Below are 25,960 nucleotides of genomic sequence, written 5' to 3'. Positions count from 1 at the left end.
TCATCATCATCAGGTCCACTTCATCAAATTGGTGCTTTTCGAGAGAAAATGCTCGAGTTGCTTAAGAAAACACCCAAATCACCATACATATGCTTTGAAAAATTGAGGAGTTCCCTCAATTCCTCATGGATCCCATCATCAGAACAGCACCAGATTAATGTGGGACCACCTTGGAAGTACCTTCTTTCGAACAAAAAAATAATTACTCAAATCGACCCACGGGTCTCGGAGTAATCAGTGAACATACATAAAAAAAAAACATAGCCACAACCGAATACAGAACTTCTCCTTCTATGAAATTGAAGTCGGTTAAAAAACTAGTTTGATGTATTCAAAAGGTACTTAAATACAACATACAGTACGGAGCAGCTCCCTTTTTTTAAATATCTTTCTTTAAATTTAAATAATCACGATTATTTAGCAGTGGCTCTTGTGGACGTTGATGGGCTCTTAAGCGTGAACGGACAGACAGACAGGCACATTTTCGCATTTATAATATTAGTATAGAGCAAAGACATATGTAACTTCGTATAAGATGAATAAAGTCTAAGGAAAAAACGTGCCACGGAAATCAAGAAAAAGTCATTCTCGGATAGATGGCGCACACACCTTTGGCCTATGGTCGGCTAGATGGCGTGACGACACCGTTTCATATTTAACAATTTTAACACATAGATATCAGTGAATGAACATGGGTCAAAATTATATAAAAATAATATCGTCGATAGATGGCAGTAAATTTACTGTGACAACAAAACTTACTATGACAGGACCCCTCTATACTATCTATTCTCTTTGGTATAGAGATATAGACTAGAGATATACCTACTTATCTTAATCCAACTACTACCTATACCTTACAGTGAGCTCACCGCGGGACTGTCAACTGTCAATGCGTGTAGGAATGTATTTAAATATTAACTCGAGATAAAAAAATTGTATTCTTTGGCAGCCCTTCATCGGGTCTCGAAGGTATCGAAATCAATAGATTTAGCGACAATACGCAGCGTCGAATCCGCATTGCGTCAGACTGAGCACAGCCACAGAATAAATAATAGTTCCTACTAGGTATAGAAGATTCACTCTCTTACAAAACGCGTCTTTTACGACAGATGTGACCACTAGGCGCAAGCACGAGGCCGCTCCGTGGTGGTGCGCGGCAACTACTATGGCTAAGACACCAAAATTGGTGTGGGCTGCATGTAGGTACTTGTAGGTACTTGCGTGAGCCACGCCTGGTACAGCCGCTACATTCAAATCGGTGCTACATTCTCAGGGTGCGTAGCCAACGTGCAATCGTTAACGCTCCGTAGCGAACAAAACGCAACTGTCACTGGCGCACTAGTTGGAAGAGTGATAGAGAGAGATGACTACGATACGCTACGGAGCATTAACGTTTGGCATGTTGGCTACGCTGCTCTACATAATAAATAATGATAAATCATTTATTGTTCATAGCATGAGACATATTTAAACATCATACAAGATTCAAATTCCACGTATAAATAAAATTGCCAGACATTAAAATTTAAACTAGTTGAAGTGAATAATAATAGTTGAACGTTCCCTTAAACGTATTCTAATGTTAAATATAATTACGAAGGGCAATGACAAGACACCTTAAGAGTTACTGAATTGCCCCCCATGCATGTTAAATTAATTGTTTCTTTTTTGAGAAATCACCCCTTAATTAACTAGATCCACGCTTAGTGATGTGCCGTTCTCGAAAATTTCCCGAGAACAGAGAAATCTATCGGAAACGTTCTCGGAAATTTCTCGGAAATGTTCTCTGAGAGTTATACCCTTCCGTCGCAAAAGCGTTGAATTCTTTTGTTTAATCGCTTAGTGTACATAGGAGATAAGCTAAGACAAATACCATGGAAGCTTAAAAGAAAACTCTTGGCACCATTCATAGCAATATAAAAAATAATACTAATTGATAAAAAAACCAGGAGTAAAACAACACTAAATTGTCCAAACAAGTTATTTGAGACAAAAGATATATACTTAACAAAAGTAAATATGTCATTCCATTAAAAAAAATTAAGATTGTTCGTAACTTATTTATGCTAATAAGAGAACGTTCTCGAGAAAGTTGGAAATTTTCCGGAAATTTCTTCGGAAAGGAATTCTCAGAAACGAGAACGTCCTCATCGGCACATCACTATACACGCTGCGCTCTAAAACCCGCATTGCCGACTTCGAGAAAACCGCTAAGCTCACATGGGACTGGGCCGGTCACGTCCACCGCATGCATCCGGGGAGGTGGGCTAGCTTAGTCACCAAGAGGATGCCGGTAGAGGGACGAGGACGCGGCAGGCACAAACGGAGATGGCGGGATGACCTGGACAGCTTCCTGAACAACTGGCCGGAGGAAACAAGTCGGGAGTCGTGGAAATCAAGGGAGAGAGCCCTTTGAACAGCAGTGGGACACTCAGATAGGCTAGGAAAAATTAATCTTATTGTAGAAAATATAAACCATGCGTACCGTAAAATGGGGTGAGTAGGCGCAAAACTGACATTCTAACCTCGATAACATTTTAATTTAAATATGCAAACTGAATGGTGTAAATAATATAATAAGTGTTCCGGACGTTTGTATTTTAGTTTTTATTTTATTTTGGGTAGTTCCATTTCATAACTTTGACGATAAACAGGAAATCCCACCTCACCCCGTAGCCCCTCGTAATTGGGGTGAAATGGGTTTTCATACAAAGGTTATTTTGGATGATTGTGGGACTTTTTTTTTTATGATGAGTATTACTATAGCTCCATTTTAAATTGGAATACATTATTTTTGTAGCAGTAGCCTTAAAATCCCTTCTCACCCCCCTTTCAAACCTTCTCTCCCCATTCATAACCCAACTCTCCCCGGGTACCCTACTCCCCCCATTTTATGGCGAAACAATGTCGTGACATGTCGCCGGAGTTGCCCGAATGGCGTAAAATTTCGTAACATTTCGTAACTCGTACGTAACCCGCGAGCCGTGCCAAAACTGATAAGCGCTTGATTTACGGCGGCTGCAGGGTTAAGCCTGTAACACAGATCAATTATACTAGATGGAGTGTAAACTAATGCGGAATTAGTAGTAATTCTTATTCAGGTTAGATTCAACTGAAAAAGTTGACTATTTCGTCCCTCAATAATAGGTGTACCTAAATATCTTATTAGTGAAAAAATTAGAAAAATAGTTATTTGTTTTACAAGGGGGCAAAATTGTTGTTTAACCGCTCGTGCTAATATTGATACCCGAGCAAGCAAAAGATTTCAAAATTGAACCACGAGCGTAGCGAGTGGTTCGAAAAATGGAATCTTGAGCGTTGCGAGGGTTTCAAAGCACGAAGGGTTAAACAAAATTGTTCACCACACCAACCCGAAGCAAATATTAAATGTAAAATATCAAACAAAATCTAACCAAATCTAATCCAAATGAATGTTATTAAATATTTAGCATCCAAAATCATCATTTAAAAGTCAATTCTACCAGCAAACATAAAAAAAAAACAACTCAAAATTTGCATTTAATTACTTTGCCTCACATGTGAATGAAATGCAACCTTGCTATCAGTTTTTGAAGTGCAAAGTAAGCCTTCCGAGCTGTTGTGGTGAAAACGATATTTCGGTATAACGAAAAAACGGTATCCAATTTTCAGGTTATTTATACCTCTCGCGTCGAAAGATGGTGCCTATGACAGTTCATTTTTGAGTATTTACACTTTCCTTCTAAGGATGACTCACGCTATACCGGGCCAGGGCTGGGCCGGAGCTTCCGATGCTTCGTTTTCAATGGAAAGCACCACGTGATCACCGATCAGCCGTCATAGAAAATGACAAGTCGGACGCCTCGTCCCGGGCACGGCCCGGTCTAGCGTGAGTCATCCTTTATTTCTGAGAACTATAAGACGAAACAGGAGCTGAGGTTTAAATATTTTAGGTAAATATACCCGTCTCGCTAACGGAAGCGGCACCTAAAAGTAGTGCGATAAGGACAAGGCGAAAAATCCTGCGTAAAAATCTCAAAAATCGAGGTTTCGTACTCCTCTGTTTCCTCCTCCAAAACTTAACCAATCGTAACCAAATTTGAAAATCTAAATGATTATGAAATTATCTGTGTCGGACCGTTTTGCTTTTTTGGCTAATTGATATCAGTTTTGAATGCCACGCCTCTCATTGCGGCATAGTCAATTAGGCCATTTTGGCCATTTTTGAAGGGCTCTAGCGCCTTAAAAAACAAAAATATCAAAAAAATCAAAACGGTCCGACACAGATATTGACAATATTAATCTGTGTTGAAAAAATCATTGCTCTAGCTTCAAAAACCACGGAGGTAAACGAGGAGTACGTTTGTATGGAGAAATTACCACTCCCGTTGGCTCATAATATTCCCTCTCTAAAGTTCTCGGCAAGTTGGTAACACGTTGAAATGATAGGGACAGAGCGACGGAACCATTTCTTTCGTTGAGAGTTTAGATTTCCCGTGGGAATATATATCTATGCAATAACAAGAGTGTCATGGGGAAGTATAAAAACAGACGAGTGGATTTAACTTGAAAGAGAAAAAAATATTTATTTACATATATTTATCCAAAAGGATAGCAGATAGGTGATCGTAGAACTGGCAGCTTCCTCGCACACAGAATAAGTATTGCGATACAGCGAGGAAATGCTGCCAGTTTTTAGATTAGTTTTATTTATTTTTAAATTTAGTTTTTAAGTTTTGTAGGTTAGTTATTTAGTCATATTTTAGGTATGACTTATGGTATTAATATTGTTTCTAGGTATGTATCATATTAAATTTTTATGCACTAATAAATAATAATAAAAAAATCATAGGTATATACTTACAAGACATATACAGTGGTACTACTAAACGAAATTAATAACTACCTATCTTAAATCTAATAAAATAGGCCCCTGAGACATTTTACTTGAAATATAATATAATTCACGAGCTCGGTGTGTATATCGGCGGCCGATCGTAAAATCAGGCCGATGGTCAAGTTCCCGTGTAATGTTTTGACGGCAGTCACATTAAACCAATAGATAGGTAGGATAGGTTCGTTAGGTTGCTTGAAATGCCCGAAGGGCAAACGTCCAGAAATAGGACACCCGCGTAGCGAGGCTCCTCATGGAACGAGACAATGATTTTTATGATATGCCTAGGAATTTCATGATATGTCTAGGAATTTAATGATCTGCCTAGGAATTTCATGATCTGCCGGATTATCTAAACGATCGGCAGACATGTATAAAACTTGTTCTGTCCCGTCAGCCAGGTGCCAAATAGTAGCATTAGTGTGTTATAAATATTTTACCTACTACGTTCTACTAAGTTAACATGGTAAGTAGATGGCCCATTATGGAAATAAAAGTCATAATAATGTATGTTTGGTTATTTTAAATACCATCAAAAACCGGCCAAGTGCGAGTCAGACTCGCACACGAAGAATTACGTACCATTACGCAAAAACACGGCAAAAAAATCACGTTTGTGGAGTCTTAGTAATAGGGTCCCGTTTTTACCCTTTGGGTACGGAACCCTAAAAAGGGTTTTAATAGTGACAAGGGTTTAATAGTAAACAAGATTTTTTTCATGTAAATCGGCTATACATACAATGTTTCGATATTTTGATAAGATCAATAGACGTTTTATCTTTGATGATAATACTTATCTTGTTAATTTGTTTAAACACATCAGTTTTACCAATACATACGAGCCCCGATGCAAATTAGTTCGTCTAGTTCCACACAACAATTGTATTCTAATAAATTTTACACATGAACATAAAATAACCCAGTAATGGGAACCATAATAGTAATGTTTAATCTAGTTTATTTTGATCGTATAATAATGCATGAGACTTTTATTGCTGAAAAAAATCTACTTTTCAAAAACGTTGTCCAAATCATATTGTCCTCTCCTACAGCACTGCTGCGTGCATGGGCTCGGAAGAAATGTATGTCGGCGCGATTCGGGAAATTAATTAGAGATTCACTAGATATGAAGTAGTAAAGATATGTGACGTTCCGACGATAAAAACAGACGATTATTAGCTAATCGAGGTAGCTAATCGAGGTGAGTCTTCTGTACCTAGTACAATTATTTATCCTGTGGTTACGTTTCGCTACGGAGCGTAAACGAATGGCATGTTGGCTACGCCCTGTTGTTGTAATTGGGTGATTTGTGTAAAACACGATCTTATCATGTCGCCTTGTCTTTAAACATGTTAACCGAATGTAACACGATACAGCCGCGATAACGAATCGATAACGATCGATAGTGTAGGTAACATCTTAGTTTTACACGTGAATTACCTACTTACCAAATTACTCGAATGAGTTTTGGACTTGTGAGTTCGGCGTCTTAGGGCCAGTACAGACGGAGTGAAACTTGTATGGGCATTGCACGGCACGGCTGTCGGCGTGTCGGCGTGCAGTCCGTCTGTATCGACCCTTAAGGGCCCACTGATTAACAGTCCGCCGGACGGTAGCGGCCAGCGAAATGCTATAGATGGAAGTATTCTGTCCGCTCAATTATGACCCAACGCAAACTACCCCGCGATAGGCGGTACTTACAAACTGCTCGATTGGCAATCTCAGTACCACCGAGATGACAGTCAGTGACAAATGGCTAAATTGATTTATAAAAACAACGTTTTTTTGTAATTAAAAATATATCCATGTGTCGTGAAGTGGTGCAGAAGTTATTTTAGTTCATACCAAGGACAGTGGAATCACTTTTCACTTGTAGTAAACAGATAACTTCAGTAGAATTTGGAAAAAACATGACGATTTGTTTTCAATACTACCGTGCTAAGCTAAAACGTAACAACTGCATACGACTTTCATAACAACATACGACTTTTTAAATTGCGAGGTTAATAGGGATGGTGTTATGCTAAATGAAGTAGACTATTTTATTAACTTGTGTTTGGTTTAGGTATTTTCTATATAATTATAAATGTAGTAATAAATTCCTTCTTACAGATTTGTATTTTCCTTTTTTATTTCATGAGATGGAGCTATAAAAAAACTACCTAGTTATTTCAAATTAATAATCAAATTTGGTATTGTCATTTTACATTACTTTCCATTCAGATTCCCACAAGATGCTATTCGCAGAGAACTATGGAAAAAAGCTGTCCAATTAGAGAGACATGAAATTGAGTGGATGCCTGGCAAGATATCTAGAATATGTTCTATTCATGAGATATAACCCGTGAGATAATCATACCCGATCTCCTATATGTAGATACATTTTTCCTATCATGCTTTCACTGAATTAATTTAACAAATACACACATTATCTGAAAATGTTGATCATTTGAATCCACCCTCTACTGTCACATATATGTAGGTTCTCTCTCAAGCCATTTCCGTCAGTAGAAAAGAGCGGCAAACATATTAACTCACATTATAGACGGGTCTAACGCGAATTATATTCAATTACCTTGATTTACCGACGTAAATCAGTTTCGTTTCGTATAATGTGAGTAAAATATGTGTTCAAAATGCGAAAGTTTAAAATATTATAAGAGCGGCAAATTTAGAAAATGTAAGCGCGCGAACGGCTGTGGTCCTATACAAAATTGAAATTTTGCACCTTTTTCTACTGACAAACTTGCTTGACCGGCTATATACATATAAAATATTCTGAACTGAAAGTGGGGATTTATTGTGACTCCGCCTGTTCAAATATTTTTGACCCGATTCGTGTACCTATGTAAATTTTGCAGACTGTATAGCCAGTCCGATTTCTAATATCAAGTTCGCCATACATTTACTATGGCGTACTTGATCTTAGAAAAACGGACAGACTATACCTGAACGTGACTTCGCACTGCCATGCAGATTGATAATAAAATATACAAAATACTTATTATAGCGGAATACATTTATACAACAATGATATATTTACTTATGTTGAGTTAGTCTGTCATGTCATAACAACATTTTAACTAGTTATCTTTTAATCTGCATTCAATTATTATACGTGAATTATTTGACTGGTTCTTCACTGTATGGCATAAACCTATCCCTGTCCAAGTCATATTCTAATCAAATATGAACCGCGAACTCTCAGCGGCCAGTACGTACAGCAAGAAGGTTATTAGCGGATTAATGTCGCTGATTGGTAGTTATTGACATTATATGCATTTCATCTACACTTAGCTATGTACCATTAGTGTAATAAAGATCCCACCAAAAACATTCTGTAAAAAACTAGCCAAGTCTCGATGGAGCTGCTTGTTTATCTCTAAAAAGTAATGAAATCTAGACAAAGTCGTGCCAAGTCTAAGGTTCCTTACTGCGATTTCTTTATTATTATAGTTAATGTTGTGTGACTTGGCCGTTGAAGGGTACACAAGGGTACAAAACCAGGTGCTCCATGACACCATAGCACCAATCTGTCGCCAGAACCGCTATCCATTGACGATGGAAAATTGCCACTTGGAAAACGTTGATTCAATAACCAGTCAATTGTAGGCTTGATAAAGCTGCGTATTTCAATAATACTTATGTATAGGCGAGCCTGAAACAAACACTTCTTTTTGAAGCGTCAAATCGACCATCGATCTAACATAAAATAGACGTACAGACGGACTTCTATCAATAATTTCCGTCTGTACTGGAAATAATTTTTTATACTGTATGTTTGGTGTCATGGAGCACCTGGTTTTGTACCCTTGTGTACCCTTCAACGGCCAAGTCACACAACATTAACTATAATAATAAAGAAATCGCAGTAAGGAACCTTAGACTTGGCACGACTTTGTCTAGATTTCATTACTTTTTAGAGATAAACAAGGAGCTCCATCGAGACTTGGCTAGTTTTTTACAGAATGTTTTTGGTGGGATTTCACTTCTTTTTGTAGAAACGTGGGCATATTGATTTATTTTATTAGATTTTCTTATTTGACACATTTTTTTTCTTTTTAGGAGTAGTTTTTTTATAACCATATCTCTAAAGGCTCCGTCACACATGAGCGTTTTCAAAGCGCGGCGTGAGCGGGGCACGATGCGAGCGTGACGCGAGCGCGTGGCGCTCGCGATCTGCGCTTGGACGCAGCGGCCCGCCGGCGCGCTGCGCGCGCGACCCGCTTTGATCACGCCCGCGCAGTCACACACAACACAGCGCGTGTTGCGAGCGGTCACTCGATTACTGAACGTTGGACGTTGGAAAGCATGATCATGGACGTTGAATAGTTTCACGAACGTTTTGTAGCCTGCAGCAGTATATTGCGACAATACTGCCGACTGCATTACTGCAGCAAATGTCAAATACGATGATGCTGACCGAATTTTTGATATTTACCTCAGTAATTCAGTCGGCAGTAGTGCATGCTGCAATCCTGCTGCAGTATAGCTGCCGACTGCATTACTGCCAAAAATATCAAAGTTGATGTATTTTTAACCGCCTTAAAATAAAGGTTCTCAGTTTGACCCGTATGTATGTTTGTTCGCGATTATCTCGCGTTTGGCTGAACTGATTTTGATGCGGTTTTCAGAAAAGTGTTTGTTACATTCTGGTAAAGGTTTTAGTATAAGTACATAGATCTGAGCTGATGCTGAACCCTGGCTGTACCTAGTGGAACTCAGGTTTGGTACAACATAAGCCCACGCTATTTTGGTCATCTGTCACATCTTGATGAGCACTTGGGATAGCAGTACCCAAGATAGAGCTGATGCTGAACCCTGGCTGTACCTACTGGAACTCAGGTTTGGTGCAACATAGGCCCACGCTATTTTGGTCATCCGTCACATCTTGATGAGCACTTGGGAGAGCAGTACCTTAGACAGAGCTGATGCTGAACCCTGGCTGTACCTAGTGGAACTCAGGTTTGGTACAACATAAGCCCACGCTATTTTGGTCATCCGTCACATCTTGATGAGCACTTGGGAGAGCAGTACAAAAGATAGAGCTGATGCTGAACCCTGGCTGTACCTAGTGGAACTCAGGTTTGGTGCAACATAGGCACACTTTGTTTTGGTTAACCGACTTGTCGTCGTGTGCCTGTTGCAGAGTTCCACTAGGCGGTCATCAAGATGTAACGGATGACCAAAATAGCGTGGGGCTATGTTGCACCAAACCTAAGTTCCACTAGGTACAGCCAGGGTTCATCATCAGCTCTATTTCAGGTACTGCTCTCCCAAGTGCTCATCAAGATGTGATGGATGACTAAACTAGCGTTGGCCTATGTTGTACCAAACCTAAGTTCCAGTAGGTACAGCCAGGGTTCAGCATTAGCTCTATCTTGGGTACTGCTCCCCCAAGTGCTCATCAAGATGTGACGGATGACTAAAATAGCGTTGGCCTATGTTGCACCAAACCTGAGTTCCACTAGGTACAGCTAGCGTTCAGCATCAGCTCTATTTCAGGTACTGCTCTCCCAAGTGCTCATCAAGATGTGACGGATGACCAAAATAGCGTGGGCCTATGTTGCACCAAACCTGAGTTCCAGTAGGTACAGCCAGGGTTCAGCATCAGCTCTATCTTGGGTAATGCGTTCCCAAGTGCTCATCAAGATGTAACGGATGACCAAAATAGCGTGGGCCTATGTTGCACCAAACCTGAGTTCCACTAGGTACAGCCAGGGTTCAGCATCAGCCCTATCTTGGGTACTGCTCTCCCAAGTGCTCATCAAGATGTGACGGATGACCAAAATAGCGTGGGCGTATGTTGCACCAAACCTGAGTTCCACTAGGTACAGCCAGGGTTCAGCATCATCTCCATCATGGGTACTACTTTCCCAAAGGCTCATCAAGGCGTGTCGGATGACCAAAACAGTGTGTACATATGTTGCACCAAGCAAAACGCCTATGTCTGACGGAGCCTTAATACAGCTGAGACCAGCTGAGGGTTCTTCATCAGATACTTCAGACCTTCGATTTTTGACATCAAATGAAGCGGCCCACCAATTTGAATATTTTTTGTAAAGGCGGTATGTCGATCTCCAATAGTTTGGTTGGGCTCTTGTGTTTTCTAATCAGGATCACCAGGTACTCCAGATCTTCGATTATCCTAGTTTTTATAGTTTTCCCTTTATGTGGCCATTAAACCCTAACTCTGTACCAAATTTCAGCTCTCTGAGTTTATGGGAAGTACTAGTTCTATTCTGATGATCATAAGTGAGTGAGTGTGTGTCATAAATGCGAAACTTTGCTTTCGCTTAACTTCGGAACTAAATGACCTACAGACTTGAAATTTTGGATTTTAAGTATGTGATTATAGCTTACTGGATGACGAAAATTTCTGCGTTCTGGTCTTATCCAGAGGTTCTCAAATAGGGACCTGAAAATGCGGCGAAATGGTTCCAGTAAAGGATGGTACGGCAGTGTTTGCTTCGCGCTCGACTTGGCGGGGGCACTGCCGTGCCCCCCGATGACTCTTATTTTGTTTACCAGCTTTGATCACAGGCTCTGTAAACGCGTCGTCTTATTTGAATGTAGGCGTAATTGTGTATGTGTGCTAATTTGGCCCGAGAATTTGAACGGTAATGTTCCTAAAGGCGGTATCCATGGTTATATATGATCGCAGGTAGCGGCCCGTCAGTTGTTCGGAACTGTCAAAATTTTGTTCTAACTGACAGGCCGATACCGTCCGGCGGACTGTTAATCAGTGGGCCCCTTGAAGACTAGTTCGGACTACATTAGTATTTTAGTTGAGTACGAGTACTTTTGTTAAAAGCGTGTGAGAACACCAAAAGTTTTATATATATGTAATACTAGAGTAGTCGGTGATTTAGTCGAGTGGATCCATTTAATTTTATTTTTTTGGCGCCTAAGGGTCTCCCCTGATATATCGACGCGCATTCGGCAACAGCCGATAGGAAAAAGCTTTATGTCCACGCAATAAGAGCGAAAAAGTCGTCGTTCGGCTCGGCTCGCATCGGCCGGCGCCTGCCGACGCGTCGACGGCTTTTTCGCTCTTATTGCGTGGACATAAAGCTTTTTCCTATCGGCTTTTGCCGAATGCGCGTCGATATATCAGGGGAGACCCTTAGCCTGACTCGCGCTAGACCGGGCCGGGGCCGGGCCGAGCTTCCGGCCATGGAAAGCACCACGTGATCATATAACAGTGAAACCTCTCTTACTCAAACCTCGATAAGACTAAATCCTCGTTAACACGAAATAAATGCTATTTCCCTTCCCATCTGAGCCCAAAACCTCTATAACTCGAAATACCTATTTAATTTAATCTACAACTCGATAAAACAGTCGTTTTGTTTTACCACCTCTATAACTCGAAGTTATTTAATAACAAACCTCTGTAACTCGAAAAAGACAATAAGACTGTATTTTATGCGTTTCTTTAATTACATCTCTAACACGAATGCTTCATACGTTTTACTTCTGTAACTCGAAATCTCTTCAAGACGAACCAAAACCTACAAAAACCTCCTTAAGTCGATGCCCTCCATAAGATGAAACCCCGTTAGCACATAGTTTTTGGCGTTTCCCTTGAGATTCGTGTTTAGTTTCAATAATTCCGGTTTTAGATGGCGCTACATGCATCCTAAATCGTGCTATCGATGTTTCCCCGTAGATTATATAAAAACTAAATACTAACATAATAAATATTAGTTTAACTAAACAACTAATGTAAACATTTATTTTTTCAGGTACCCCACCGCAGGGGCGCGAGTCAACCATGTAACGATGATATTGACATTCTCATACTATCTCGTTCACCCTTACCAGTGATGTGATCATACTGTGCGTGTGTGTGAGTGCGTGCGACAGGGACGCAACTATACTGTGATGCGACAGAGACGCAAGTGATGCAGGGGAGAGAGAGAGAGAGGGAGCGGCGCGGGGGGAACATGTCGCTCCCTATGATGAGGAGCTTCAGCTCGGAGGGGGGGGCGGGGAAGCGGGATTGGAGGTTGCGCTTGAGCCTCCGGAGTCGTAGCGGGCATAGTGTGGTGAGTACATACATAACTGTTTAACTTACAGGCGTCTTCTGATTTAAAAAAACCGGACAAGTGCGAGTCGGAATCGCCCACCGAGGGTTCCGTACTTTTTAGTATTTGTTGTTATAGCGGCAACAGAAATACATCATCTGTGAAAATTTCAACTGTCTAGCTATCACGGTTCGTGAGATACAGCCTGGTGACAGACGGACGGACGGACGGACGGACAGCGGAGTCTTAGTAATAGGGTCCCGTTTTACCCTTTGGGTACGGAACCCTAAAAACAGAACCCCTAATGTAAATTTTATTCGATAGCGTTCGCCAATAACTGGCCACCATAAACCAAAGATGAATTCTATTCACCTTTAAACAGAATTAATTTTAGTATAAGGTGGCTATTGAAGGCTATACTTAACTAAATTCTGTTTATAGGTCAATTAAATAGAGGTTATTTTTAGTTTAGGTTGGCCAGTTATTGGCGAATAACCCTATGTCTATTTTTATATGGGATTTTTTGGAAACTCAAAAACGCGAACTTCACGTCACACTAGATATGAGCGCCGCGCCGGCGCGCCGCCGCCGCCGACAAAATTTACGCGCCGCCGCCGCCGACGCTGCGCTATCGGCGTGGCATCGGCGTGACCTTGTTAGATACTACTACTTTCAGAATCAGATAATATATATTTTATCTAGTTTAGATCTTTAACGGCGCCAGTCTGAATAGCTTATAGACATTCAAAAGGTATTTTAGGTCCATATAATTCTAAAGTATCGATGGTAAATTCAAACTTTTCTGTTTGGTGACCGCGCTACTAGTGTTAGAGCAACGAAATGACTAATTTTGCCAGCTGGCTAGCTCATCCGTCATTCACCGCGAATTCAATTATTGCAAGCATGGTTTAAATGTCTTAAAAAGGTGTAAAAGGGGGTTAATTTCAGATATTAAGCGTTTTCACGCCCAAAGGTCCGGCCGTTGGCTTTGCACGGAAGGCATCGGAAACGGAATCAGGTCTCATTTTAAGCTTGGCCATTGTTCAAATTTCAAGCTTTGCTCTCTCGCAGACCAATCTTTGGCCTCGCATCGCTCGCATAGAAGTAAGCCGCTATCTGAACCTCCAAGTTTTCGGCCCTGTTTGGAGCGTAACTTTTGGCCTCGCTTTTAAAATGCTTGGTTCTTCTCCAATCTTAGCTCCACTACAGCACGGCCTTTGGCCTCGCACGAATGCACCTACAGGAGAGCCCCAGAGGTCTTTAACACTGTGGCCACGGTCTTTATCGGCCTTCGGTCTTGCTTACACTGGACCAATTCCAAGCTCTGCCCTCTTGCAGCTTGGCCTTCGGCCTCGCACAGAAGCGCGCCGTAATCGGCACTCAGCGCATTCGGCCGTCAGCCAAGCTCACACTTGGCGTTAGCTGTATGCTTACCTGCAGCTCAGCCTCTGGCCTCGGATGGGAAGGCGTCGGAATCTGGTCTTCGGTGTTACGTGGAGCTCGGCCTTGGGCCTCACTTTTTGACATAAACTGGTTTGTTGGGTCGATATTGGTTAATAACGGAGCTTGATTTTCCTCACTGCGGCTCTTTGGACAGTCGACCAGATGTTTCCCTGATACAGTCAATCCGCTACTTTTTACTTAGCACAATAGATAAGGGCCTCGCAAAGATCTTCCGGCCAGGGCCTCGCCAAGATTAAGACCGCCTCTGATGCCGCTCGATACCGTTTATACTATATAAAACTTTTTTCGTACCTTTATTCAAAAAAATGCACTTATTTTATAACTTTCTTACAGCAAAAACGTGTAAATTCGGTAAAATTTTGGTTTGAATTCTTTTTTCATTAATCAAAGGTGTTTCAAGGCCACGCCGCCGATTCGCCGCCGCCGCCGACCGATTTTGACCGGCGCGCCGCCGCCGGCTAAATGCCTATCGGCGCTCATATCTACGTCACACTAAAGAATGCAATTTACACTTACGGGTACAGTTAAGTACAGGTCCGTTAAGATTATTGTGTCGTTCACGAGTGAGTGATTTAAATGAACTATTTTTTTGATTGATTTCACTCACAAAAGAAGACACAAGACGAAGACGAACCTAGGTCTAAAACAGAAGTATAGCCCTTCAAGTGGCGCAAGCGAAAATGCGAAAAGTAGTCAAGTGGCGCCGCGGATTTGCGCAAAAGCAGTCACGTGGCGGGGCCCCGTTGGGTGGTCAGCGCAGATTAAGAGAATTTTATAAAATTGTCGATTTAAGCATTACTATGTTGGAAAGTATTTTAAATCACATATCGTTATAATAAGCGTTAAATACGCTATTTGAATATAGCAATAAAATTATTATACTTAATGTTTATACATTTGGCCAGACCTAATCAAACTCCGGAAGAATGATAGTTTTCTATCTTCCCTGTTAAAAACAACATAAAAAACAACATCTTAAAAATCAAGACTGAACTCGGACTAGGCGGTCGCTCCCGAATGAATGGTCTTCACCAACAAATTTTAAACCAAGTGTTTTTGTGTTTCTTACGGTATGCTATCCTTGTCTAACTCGCTACCTTATTTTAGGCGCTAGAAGAGAGTAACTATACTTAAATGCGTTCAATTTCACCTCTAAATACGACAACACCTCATTAACTACTCACTGGTGGCCGACAGTTTACTGGTTTTCGCATCGACCCGTGAGTGGTGGGCCGCCAGTTTACTGCTCTTCGATCCAACCATTAACGGGTTGGCCGCCACTTGAAGGGATAGTAACAATAATTGCAAAAATATGAAAATAGCTTTTGGGAATGCGCAATATTATTTATATTTCTTACTTTTTTTTTGTAAAAAAATTCTAAAATATACACATCCATCTAGCTCACGCTTAGGTAGGTACGCTCAGTGAGAGTGAGAGACGAACACCATCTTCGGGGCCTCAAGTCTTTGCATAAGGCTTTGCATGGCTTACGTATTGTCAGTTTACAGTGTAAAAGATTGTGAAAGCGAAACCGGTATCTTACGAGGATTCAATTTAATTTCGTTCTTCCTTTGTCTCCTTGCTCGTTAATTTATATAGTTTAAGTATGTACCTGGAGACAAGGAATTAAATTTCCTTATCATTTCGTACACAGTGACAATGAATACGTAAGTATGAATGCAGTTTTTCTTATTACTAAAATTGATGACATGGTTCCTAAGTAGGGATCGTCGTATGTCTTATAGTTTCATATTTTCCCATACTGACCGATCTAAATGGGCCATCCAGGATGGCCCATTTAGACACACACCGACATTACCGGCAATATACAGGATGGCCCATCCTGTCATCATTGGCCTTTCGAGTCTATTACAGACTATACAAGCAGTGTGAGGTAGGGAGACAAACCATCGTGGGTGAAGTTTCCCATCCACAGACACTGCATCGCCTGGGACACAACACAAATCGATTTTACTACACAAATATGAAAATTTAACCTAGCTACCTACTTTCTTTTGTTAACAAAGCGTTTGTGCCGCTATAATATTATAAGAATTCTTCCTGTTATGTTCGTGTTATGAAATGTCACTATTAGTACTATGTTAGATTATCGCAAGATAGATTTAGGATACATACATATAGGTAAATTTATATGTTCTTAATGATAACTTAACTCGTCACTTAATAATTAGTGTACCTATTCAGCTTAAGATTAGTTTAGAGCGCACCGCCAACAAACTGTCTCACAGTTTGGCGAAACATTAGATTAAGGTACTAAATATTGTATTTTTTCTGTTAAATTTTCAATAAAAAAAAGAAAAAAACAAACGAAGAGACACAGGGTTGCCCAAGACCTGTGGCTCTCTCTCGGCCTCACCGACTAAATCCGAGGGAAAGACAAGTAAATACGCGCGGACTCGCGGAGTCGGATCGGCTGCAGGTGCATGACGGCTGGCACCGAGCCGGGTTTGTTTCAAGTTTTCCTTCTCTGTTGCTATCTTTTCCGTTAAACAGCAGGAGGACCACGTGCAGGCGAGATAAGCTGGGGCACAAAGATGTTATTCGTGCCCCTCCTCCCATCCTGTATATTCTCGGTAATGTCGGTATGTTCCAAAGTTTGAAAATACTCGGGAGCGCTATAAAAAGTCCCGAACGGGCACGTCGTGATACAGATTTAGATTTAGATTGGGACTAGGGTATTAACTCGAATGCAATTGTTTACGAGTCGAATCACGTTGTCGCTTACAACGGTGCTATTTGCAGCTATTCTCGAATGCACATGCACACAGAAATGCATTAACCTTCCAATTTAAGATTAACTACAGACCGATTGCCGATTAACTACATATTTGTTTTACTAAAAGACATTTGTTTTACAGCAGTCCGGAATTCAGTTAAGGGGCTGTCAACACCCAATGTCGTTGAAATTGATTTCACTTATGCAGTTTAAAAAAAAAGCAAAAGAAATATGTTAATATTCATATATTTCAAAGACCGTTTCCGTACTCGATACATGATTGAACGAAATCGGCTCGATAGAAATTAATTGCAAAGATTGATCCCACCAAAAACATTCTGTAAAAAACTAGCCAAGTCTCGATGGAGCTGCTTGTTTATCTCTAAAATGTAATGAAATCTAGACAAAGTCGTGCCAAGTCTAAGGTTCCTTACTGCGATTTCTTTATTATTATAGTTAATGTTGTGTGACTTGGCCGTTGAAGGGTACACAAGGGTACAAAACCAGGTGCTCCATGACACCAAACATACAATATAAAAAATTATTCTGTACGAGTACTGCATGCTCTCCCAAGTGCTCATCAAGATGTGACGGATGACCAAAATAGCGTGGGCGTATGTTGCACCAAACCTGAGTTCCACTAGGTACAGCCAGGGTTCAGCATCAGCTCCATCTTGGGTACTACTCTCCCAAAGGCTCATCAAGGCGTGTCGGATGACCAAAACAGTGTGTGCATATGTTGCACCAAGCCTGAGTTCCACTAGGTACTGCTAGCGTTCAGCATCAGCTCTATTTCAGGTACTGCTCTCCCAAGTGCTCATCAAGATGTGACGGATGACCAAAATAGCGTGGGCCTATGTTGCACCAAACCTGAGTTCCAGTAGGTACAGCCAGGGTTCAGCATCAGCTCTATCTTGGGTACTGCGTTCCCAAGTGCTCATCAAGATGTAACGGATGACCAAAATAGCGTGGGCCTATGTTGCACCAAACCTGAGTTCAACTAGGTACAGCCAGGGTTCAGCATCAGCTCTATCTTGCGTACTGCATGCTCTCCCAAGTGCTCATCAAGATGTTACGGATGACCAAAATAGCGTGGGCGTATGTTGCACCAAACCTGAGTTCCACTAGGTACAGCCAGGGTTCAGCATCAGCTCCATCTTGGGTACTACGCTCCCAAAGGCTCATCAAGGCGTGTCGGATGACCAAAACAGTGTGTGCATATGTTGCACCAAGCCTGAGTTCCACTAGGTACAGCCAGGGTTCAGCATCAGCTCCATCTTGGGTACTACTTTCCCAAAGGCTCATCAAGGCGTGTCGGATGACGAAAACAGTGTGTACATATGTTGCACCAAGCAAAACGCCTATGTCTGACGGAGCCTTAATACAGCTGAGACCAGCTGAGGGTTCTTCATCAGATACTTCAGACCTTCGATTTTTGACATCAAATGAAGCGGCTCACCAATTTGAATATTTTTTGTAAAGGCGGTATGTCGATCTCCAATAGTTTGGTTGGGCTCTTGTGTTTTCTAATCAGGGTCACCAGGTACTCCAGATCTTCGATTATCCTAGTTTTTATAGTTTTCCCTTTATGTGGCCATTAAACCCTAACTCTGTACCAAATTTCAGCTCTCTGAGTTTATGGGAACTACTAGTTCTATTCTGATGATCATAAGTGAGTGAGTGTGTGGCATAAATGCGAAACTTTGCTTTCGCTTAACATCGGAACTAAATGACCTACAGACTTGAAATCTTGGATTTTAAGTATGTGATTATAGCTTACTGGATGACGAAAATTTCTGCGTTCTGGTCTTATCCAGAGGTTCTCAAATAGGGACCTGAAAATGCGCCGAAATGGTTCCAGTAAAGGATGGTACGGCAGTGTTTGCTTCGCGCTCGACTTGGCGGGGGCACTGCCGTGCCCCTCGATTTTAAAATCACCATTAAATTAAACGCGAGGAAGCCGCTAGCTCTTCGGTCACCAGTTAACTCGGTTAGTTCGGTCTTCGCGATCTCTGCAAATATGATTTCTGTATGTCGGACCGTTTTGCTTTTTTGGCTAATTGATATCAGTTTTGAATACCACGCCACTCATTGCGGCATAGTCAATTAGGCCATTTTGGCCATTTTCGAAGGGCTTTAGCGCCTTGAAAATCAAAATATAAAAAAAATCAAAACGGTCCGACACAGATATTAACAATATAAATCTGTGTTGAAAAAATCATTGCTCTAGCTTCAAAAACCACGGAGGAAACAGTCGAGTACGTTTGTATGGACAAATTACCACTCCTGTTAGCTCTTAACCTCTCGTGTGCCGTGATTTTTTTTCTAATATTTTCCTCGTACGCGGATCCGTTCTCTTACGAGGACTTAATCTAGTAGGTAATAAAGTCGGTTCGTAGTAATAAAGGCAAATTAACCGTGACTGTAGAACACTTGAAAATTCATCTCATCTCAGACGAAAAATATAGTCAAATCGATCGCTACCGTAAAATGGGGTGAGTAGGGTCAAAACTGAAATTGAAACATCGATAACATTTCATTTTTACATATGAAAACTGAATGGTGTATATAATAACTAATAATAAGTGTTTCGGACGTTTGTATTTTAGTTTTTATTTTATTTTTGGCAGTTCCATTTCATAACTTTGACGATAAAGAGGAAAACCCACCTCACCCCGTAGTGCCTCGTATTTGGGATGAGAGGGGTTTTCATACAAAGGTGATTTTGGAAGATTGTTGGAGAGATTTTTTTTATTATGCGTATTACTATAGCTCCATTTTAAATTGGAATACATTATGTTTGTAGCAGTAGCCTTAAAATCCCTTCTCATCCCCCTCTCAAACCTTCTCTCCCCATTCATAACCCACCTCTCCCCGCGAAACCTACTCACCCCGTTTTACGGTACCAACTTTATTATTCGCCGAGAACCTTTATCACATGCCAATAAAGATAGGCACATCTGCTTGCGAAATTCACATTTTGATCACAATGGCTGTCACGGCGAGTAACGGAAGAATGGCACATATTATCTCCGTTCTTCTGACATTTATAACAATTTTACAGGCAGAATTATAATGGGTGACGTGTTTGACGTTTTCGTCAATGATTTTACATATCATTTGCATTGTTAAAGGGAGACTTAGGGTTGCGCCAAACCGTCTGCCACCGTTAAAGCGTTCGATAATTTTTAGGGTTCCGTACCCAAAGGGTAAAACGGGACCCTATTACTAAGACTTCGCTGTCCGTCCGTCCGTCCGTCTGTCACCAGGCTGTATCTCACGAACCGTGATAGCTAGACAGTTGAAATTTTCACAGATGATGTATTTCTGTTGCCGCTATAACAACAAATACTAAAAACAGAATAAAATAAAGATTTAAATGGGGCTCCCATACAACAAACGTGATTTTTGACCAAAGTTAAGCAACGTCGGGAGTGGTCAGTACTTGGATGGGTGACCGTTTTTTTTTTGCTTTTTTTTCGTTTTTTTTTTTTCATTATGGTACGGAACCCTTCGTGCGCGAGTCCGACTCGCACTTGCCCGGTTTTTATTGTATGGAAAGTTTCATAGAACTCTGCTGCGTGACGTTGATCAGTCTGTTAACTGTGGTTGGTGCAACTGGCCCTTAGTATATTTATTTATTTATTTATTTAAACTTATCGTACAAAAGGCGGACTTAATGCCAAAAGCATTCTCTACCAGTCAACCTTAAGGCAAAGCAGAGAGATTGTGGGCGGTGCTACTAATCACTAAAGCTAATCTGAAATTTAACATACCTACATATATATACCTACATAATATACTACATACAATTAATATAATATACTTAATACACATAATACATACAATAAATAATGTATATAAACTAATTTAACACTACTAGGAATCCTTCATTCGAACAGCAAAGAAAGACCGTACAGATTTCTTGAACGCAAATTTATTTGGGCATTTTTGATATTCAGGGGAAGTCTATCTGTGAGGTTTCAGTTATTTCGTAATAGAGATACATAATTTCAACAATTTCTTATTTTTTTAGAGCATTTAGTAACTGGAGACGCCTCGTGTGTCATTTTCTGTACAAAACAGTCTGCCGTATTGTGCGGGGGAGGGGCACGTCAAATGTATGGTTATTTGTACGGTAACGTAAAAATCGGGCAAGTGTGAGTCGGACTTGCGCACGAAAGGTTCCGTACCATAATGCAAAAAACGGCAAAAAAAACGGTCACCCATCCAAGTACTGAGCGCGCCCGACGTTGCTTAACTTCGGTCGAAAATCACGTTTGTTGTATGGGAGCCCCACTTAAATCTTTATTTTATTCTGTTTTTAGTATTTGTTGTTATAGCGGCAACAGAAATACATCATCTGTGAAAATTTCAACTGTCTAGCTATCACGGTTCGTGAGATACAGCCTAGTGACAGACGGACGGACGGACGGACAGCGGAGTCTTAGTAATAGGGTCCCGTTTTACCCTTTGGTTACGGAACCCTAAAAATAGTCATAAACGTCAGTCCATACAAAAGTAGGAAATGGTAATGAAATTAAATTCCTTGATCGTACCTACTTATTTTTCACGTAAAAACAGCGGAGTGATAGCATTTAATAAGGACCATAATGTAAATAAAAAAAAACTGCAACCATTTTATTCCTGAAGATATTTGAGCATGTTCCACAACACCATCAAAACGATATAAAATACCCAAAAAAGGAAAAATATACCCTGCGGTAGCACTTGTTTGAGCCCCAAAGCAGAATTTGCGGGTTCAGACCCTGCCATGGGCTCATATCGCTTAATAAATGTTTTTATTTGCCTTTGGGTCTGACCGCGTTTTCAAATACCCCTCTGGGCCGTGATGACATGTTATAATTATGTTCTACGTTTTAGTAAAGATGGGAGTAGAATTTATAATATTTTTGCGTACCTTTCATTATTAACCCCCGGCGCAAAAAAGAGGGGTAATACGACACCCCACATCATTAGGTAGAATAGAAAAAAAATAGCCCACTATAATTTAAGTGTACCCTTAAAATGTATTGCAAATTTTTATTTTACCACTCTCTCGGGATGATTGATTAATGATTTTATAATATATCAATGTAAAAATGGAAGCGTTAGCACTAACAAGGATAGACAGGCGGACATGGCGAAACTACAAGAGTTCCTAGTTGACTACGAAATCCTAAAAAGCGGTCAGTAATGTAAGCTTGTATCTAAAAATCTTCCTTTGACAAAATAACTTAACTATTTGCACGGACAGCCCACGCTCGAAAGAACAATTAGATTTAGGCCGCTCGCCCACGGCGACTTTTTTTGCGCATTTGAAATGCGCTACAGAAGCGATGCTAACGCGCTACTAACGCGCTACAGCATCGCTACTAACGCGCGTAGTCGCATTTGCAACGAGCTACAGAAGCGATGCCAACACGCTACTAACGCGCTACAGCATCGTGCCGCTAAGCAGGCCACTGACGAGTCTTCCAAATGGATGCCGTTACAATGGATTCATCCAAATGGACGGCATCGGCATCCTAATATTAAACATTGTACGTTTTTGAGATTCACGGACCGATTTTGGATTGCAGCCACGCTATTTGGACTGTTGGAAGGCTCGTCAGTGGCCACCTTTACTGAATCGCGTTTGCATCGCGACAGAAGCGCGACGGTATCGCGTTTGCATCGCGTCAGAAGCGCGACGGTATCGAGTTTGCGTCGCGACTGAGTTATGTGGGCAAGGGCACACAGCAAAGCGACCGCATCGCGACTGTATCTATGCGAACGCGCGACAGCATCGTTACTGCATCGCTACAAAAAGTCGCCGTGGGCGAGTGGCCTTATGAATGTTAATAAAAAGTTGAGTCCGTAAATTCATACGTATTTAACTGGACTGTAACTTTATCGAACGAGCGAGCGAAGCGAACGAAGTTCTTACATTCGACTTGGGACACGCGGCTGGCTAGGGGGCACGTCCCGGCATTTCGATGTTTTTAAGCTGAACCAGCAGAGGATAGTTTGATACTCAAGAACTTAAGTAAATTTGTTCTAATTTAAATGAAATTGGGTAAACGTGTAGCTGGGGGCATTATATTTTAGTCATTAAATTATGAGCAGGCTCGATCAAGGGGTTATTGAGCTAGAAGAGCTTAGAAAGTTAAAAAGCTTTTTGTGAGGGGTCTTGCTATTCTGGTCATCTTTTTGCAAGAAAGTATGGTCGAGTTTGGTATCAAATGAAAGTTCTCGACTTGCACTTTTATAATTTCGTTTTTAAAATTACCATTTTGAAATAATTAGCAAGATAAAAATAAACATAATACTTATAGGTATTTGACATTTGACAAGAAATATTTCGGCTTACCACAGATACAGTATCAGTTTAGGGCTCCACAGACCTTGTAATATATCCACGCGATTTTGGATCCATTTTCGCTTATAGTGGGAGATAAAATAGTAGAAATAAAATAAAATGGAACTCTATGATTTCCATACTATAGTCGGTCAAACAAGTTTGTCAGTAGAAAAGGCGCGATATTCTAATTTTCTATGGGACGATAACCCTTCGCGCCTACATTATTTAGCCGCTTTTTTCTACTGACGGAAATGGCTTGACAGACTATAAATTGTTGCCATGTGTAAGCATTTTACGTCAAAAATATGACAGCTACGTAGAAAGTGGCGCCCTCATTTATTAACCGACTTCCAAATCTCAAAAGGAGGAGATTCGATTGTGATTTTTTTTGTTTGTTACTCCATATCTCCGTCATTACTGGACCGATTTTGATAATTATTTTTTTGATTGTATGTATGCATACAGATTGGTCCCGTTTTTGTCAAAACCTAGTTCTGATGATGGGATCCATGAGGAATCGAGGGAACTCCTCAAATCTTAAAGGCATACATATAGTGATTTATGTGTTTTATCAACAAATCAAGCATATACATTAAAAAAAGTGACATTTGATGAAGTGGAACTGCTGATGATGATCAGAACGGAACTCTTCAATGAAGCATAGTTCACGTTTGGCGATTTGTCCTCTACGTTATGTTTGTTAAGCAAGTTAAGTTTTTAAGCCACATTTTTGTCAAGCTTGAGTTCTGATGATGGGATCCACGAGGAATCGAGGGAACTCCTCAAATCTTAAAGGCATGCGAATAGAGATTTTTGTATTTTCATCAGAAAATCAAGCATTTTCATTAAAAACTGTCGCATTTGATGAAGTGGAACTGTTGATGATGATCAGAACGGAACTCTTTAACGACGCATAGTTCATGTTTGGCGATTTGCCTCTTCGTTATGTTTGTTAAGCAAGTTAAGTTTTTAAGCCACATTTTTGCCAAGCTCGAGGTCTGATGATGGTATCCATGAGGGATCGAGGGAACTCCTCAAATCATAAAGGCATGCGTATAGAGATTTGTGTATTTTCATCAGAAAATCAAGAATTTACATTAAAAACTGTCGCCTTTGATGAAGTGGAACTGCTGATGATGATCAGAACAGAACTCTTCAATGACTACACGTTTGGCGATTTCGAATTTCGATTTTGACGGAGCTAGCCCTGGAGCCAGACCTGACCCGGATCCGGGCTCTTATCTAGACCTGAACCCGGACCTGGACCCGGACTTGGACCTGGACTTGGACCTGGACCAAGACCTAGACCTGGACCTCGACCTGGACCTGGTCCGGGACCCAGAACTGGACCCGGACCCGGACTCGGACCTTGACCCGGAAAACTACTGATACCTAAGCTAAATAAACCACTATGATTACCTACCATAAAATGTAGGTATAAAGTATAATGATTCCAAACTTACTAGCCCCTCCCGCTCAAACCCCCGTACACCGCACCGCACGCGCCGTTAAGTGGGTTAGGTTAGGTTTGAACTGCGATCCTCATAGAACCGAAAAAAGTGGGTTAGGTTAGGTTTGTACTGCGAGCCTTACAGAAACGAAATGCTACTAGAAAAGGGGTTTTGGTTAGGTTCGAACTGCAATCCTCACAGAACCGAACTGCTATCAGTGAAGTGGGTTCGTGTGGCTAAAACTGCGACCCTTACAGAAACGAAATGCTACCTACTAAGAAAAGTGGGTGGTTTTACCTCCTTTTCTACATAGTGCACCATCTACAATACAATAATCTTTCACCGGCCCCTATAGGAGTCAGTTTTTTTTCTTGAAAATTATTTTCTTCTATTTTATGTCGAACTATACGAGTAAGTAGGTGCAACAAAGTCAATCGCTCTATATAATTTCTGGCAAACCGCGAGTTCTCCGTTCGGGGCGAACAACTAGTACCTATATTAAAATTCGCATAAATCGTTTGTAAAAGCGATGACGCATACAAAATGGTTGAAATACTTGCAAGCAGTGGTCCGGTAAACGCTGGTTTCTCGCACTAGCGCAAAACATTTCAGAAGCGACGCAGTGCACTGAATGCCATTGTGCCGACAGGAGGCCACTCAACTAGTGATGTGCCAATATATTCCTAATGGAAATATTACCCAGGAATACTCCCCGTGGAAATATTATCCTTTACCCGGGTGTGCTCCCCAAATCTCTACTAATAAATGCTGCTACATCTTCATGCTTAAAACCGCTGAACCGATTTAGATAAAATATGGCCACCTATTTTTTACCTCTACTTGAGTTGCTGTATTCATTGTATTGTGCCACACTTTGCAATCTGCCGCCCCGACAATGCTCCAGTTGCCAATAGGGTAAGGACACCCCTGCCAATCGGTTTATTAAATAATTCGTCGCCCTCATAATTATGTCGGTACACATAATTATAAGTATATCCTAACCTGCACACACACAGAAAATGCTTTATAATATTTTAGTACTTATAAATACTACATAA

The 25,960-nt window shown here is 40.9% G+C and overlaps 1 protein-coding gene across 1 annotated transcript in view; it reads left to right on the top strand.

Annotated features, from left to right (window-relative positions):
* LOC134804014 (adenylate cyclase type 6-like) overlaps nucleotides 1–25,960 on the top strand; it is a 391,384-nt gene that overhangs the window by 68,545 nt on the left and 296,879 nt on the right. Inside the window, exon 2 of the mRNA XM_063776869.1 lies at nucleotides 12,625–12,927. Within this exon, the coding sequence (XP_063632939.1) occupies nucleotides 12,784–12,927 (144 nt within the window). The 5' untranslated portion in view covers nucleotides 12,625–12,783. The remainder of the gene's footprint in view (nucleotides 1–12,624; nucleotides 12,928–25,960) is intronic.

The sequence above is a fragment of the Cydia splendana genome, chromosome Z, assembly GCF_910591565.1.
Source record: "Cydia splendana chromosome Z, ilCydSple1.2, whole genome shotgun sequence".
NCBI classification, from domain to species: Eukaryota; Metazoa; Arthropoda; class Insecta; order Lepidoptera; family Tortricidae; genus Cydia; species Cydia splendana.
This window is presented reverse-complemented; position numbering and strand designations above follow the sequence as displayed.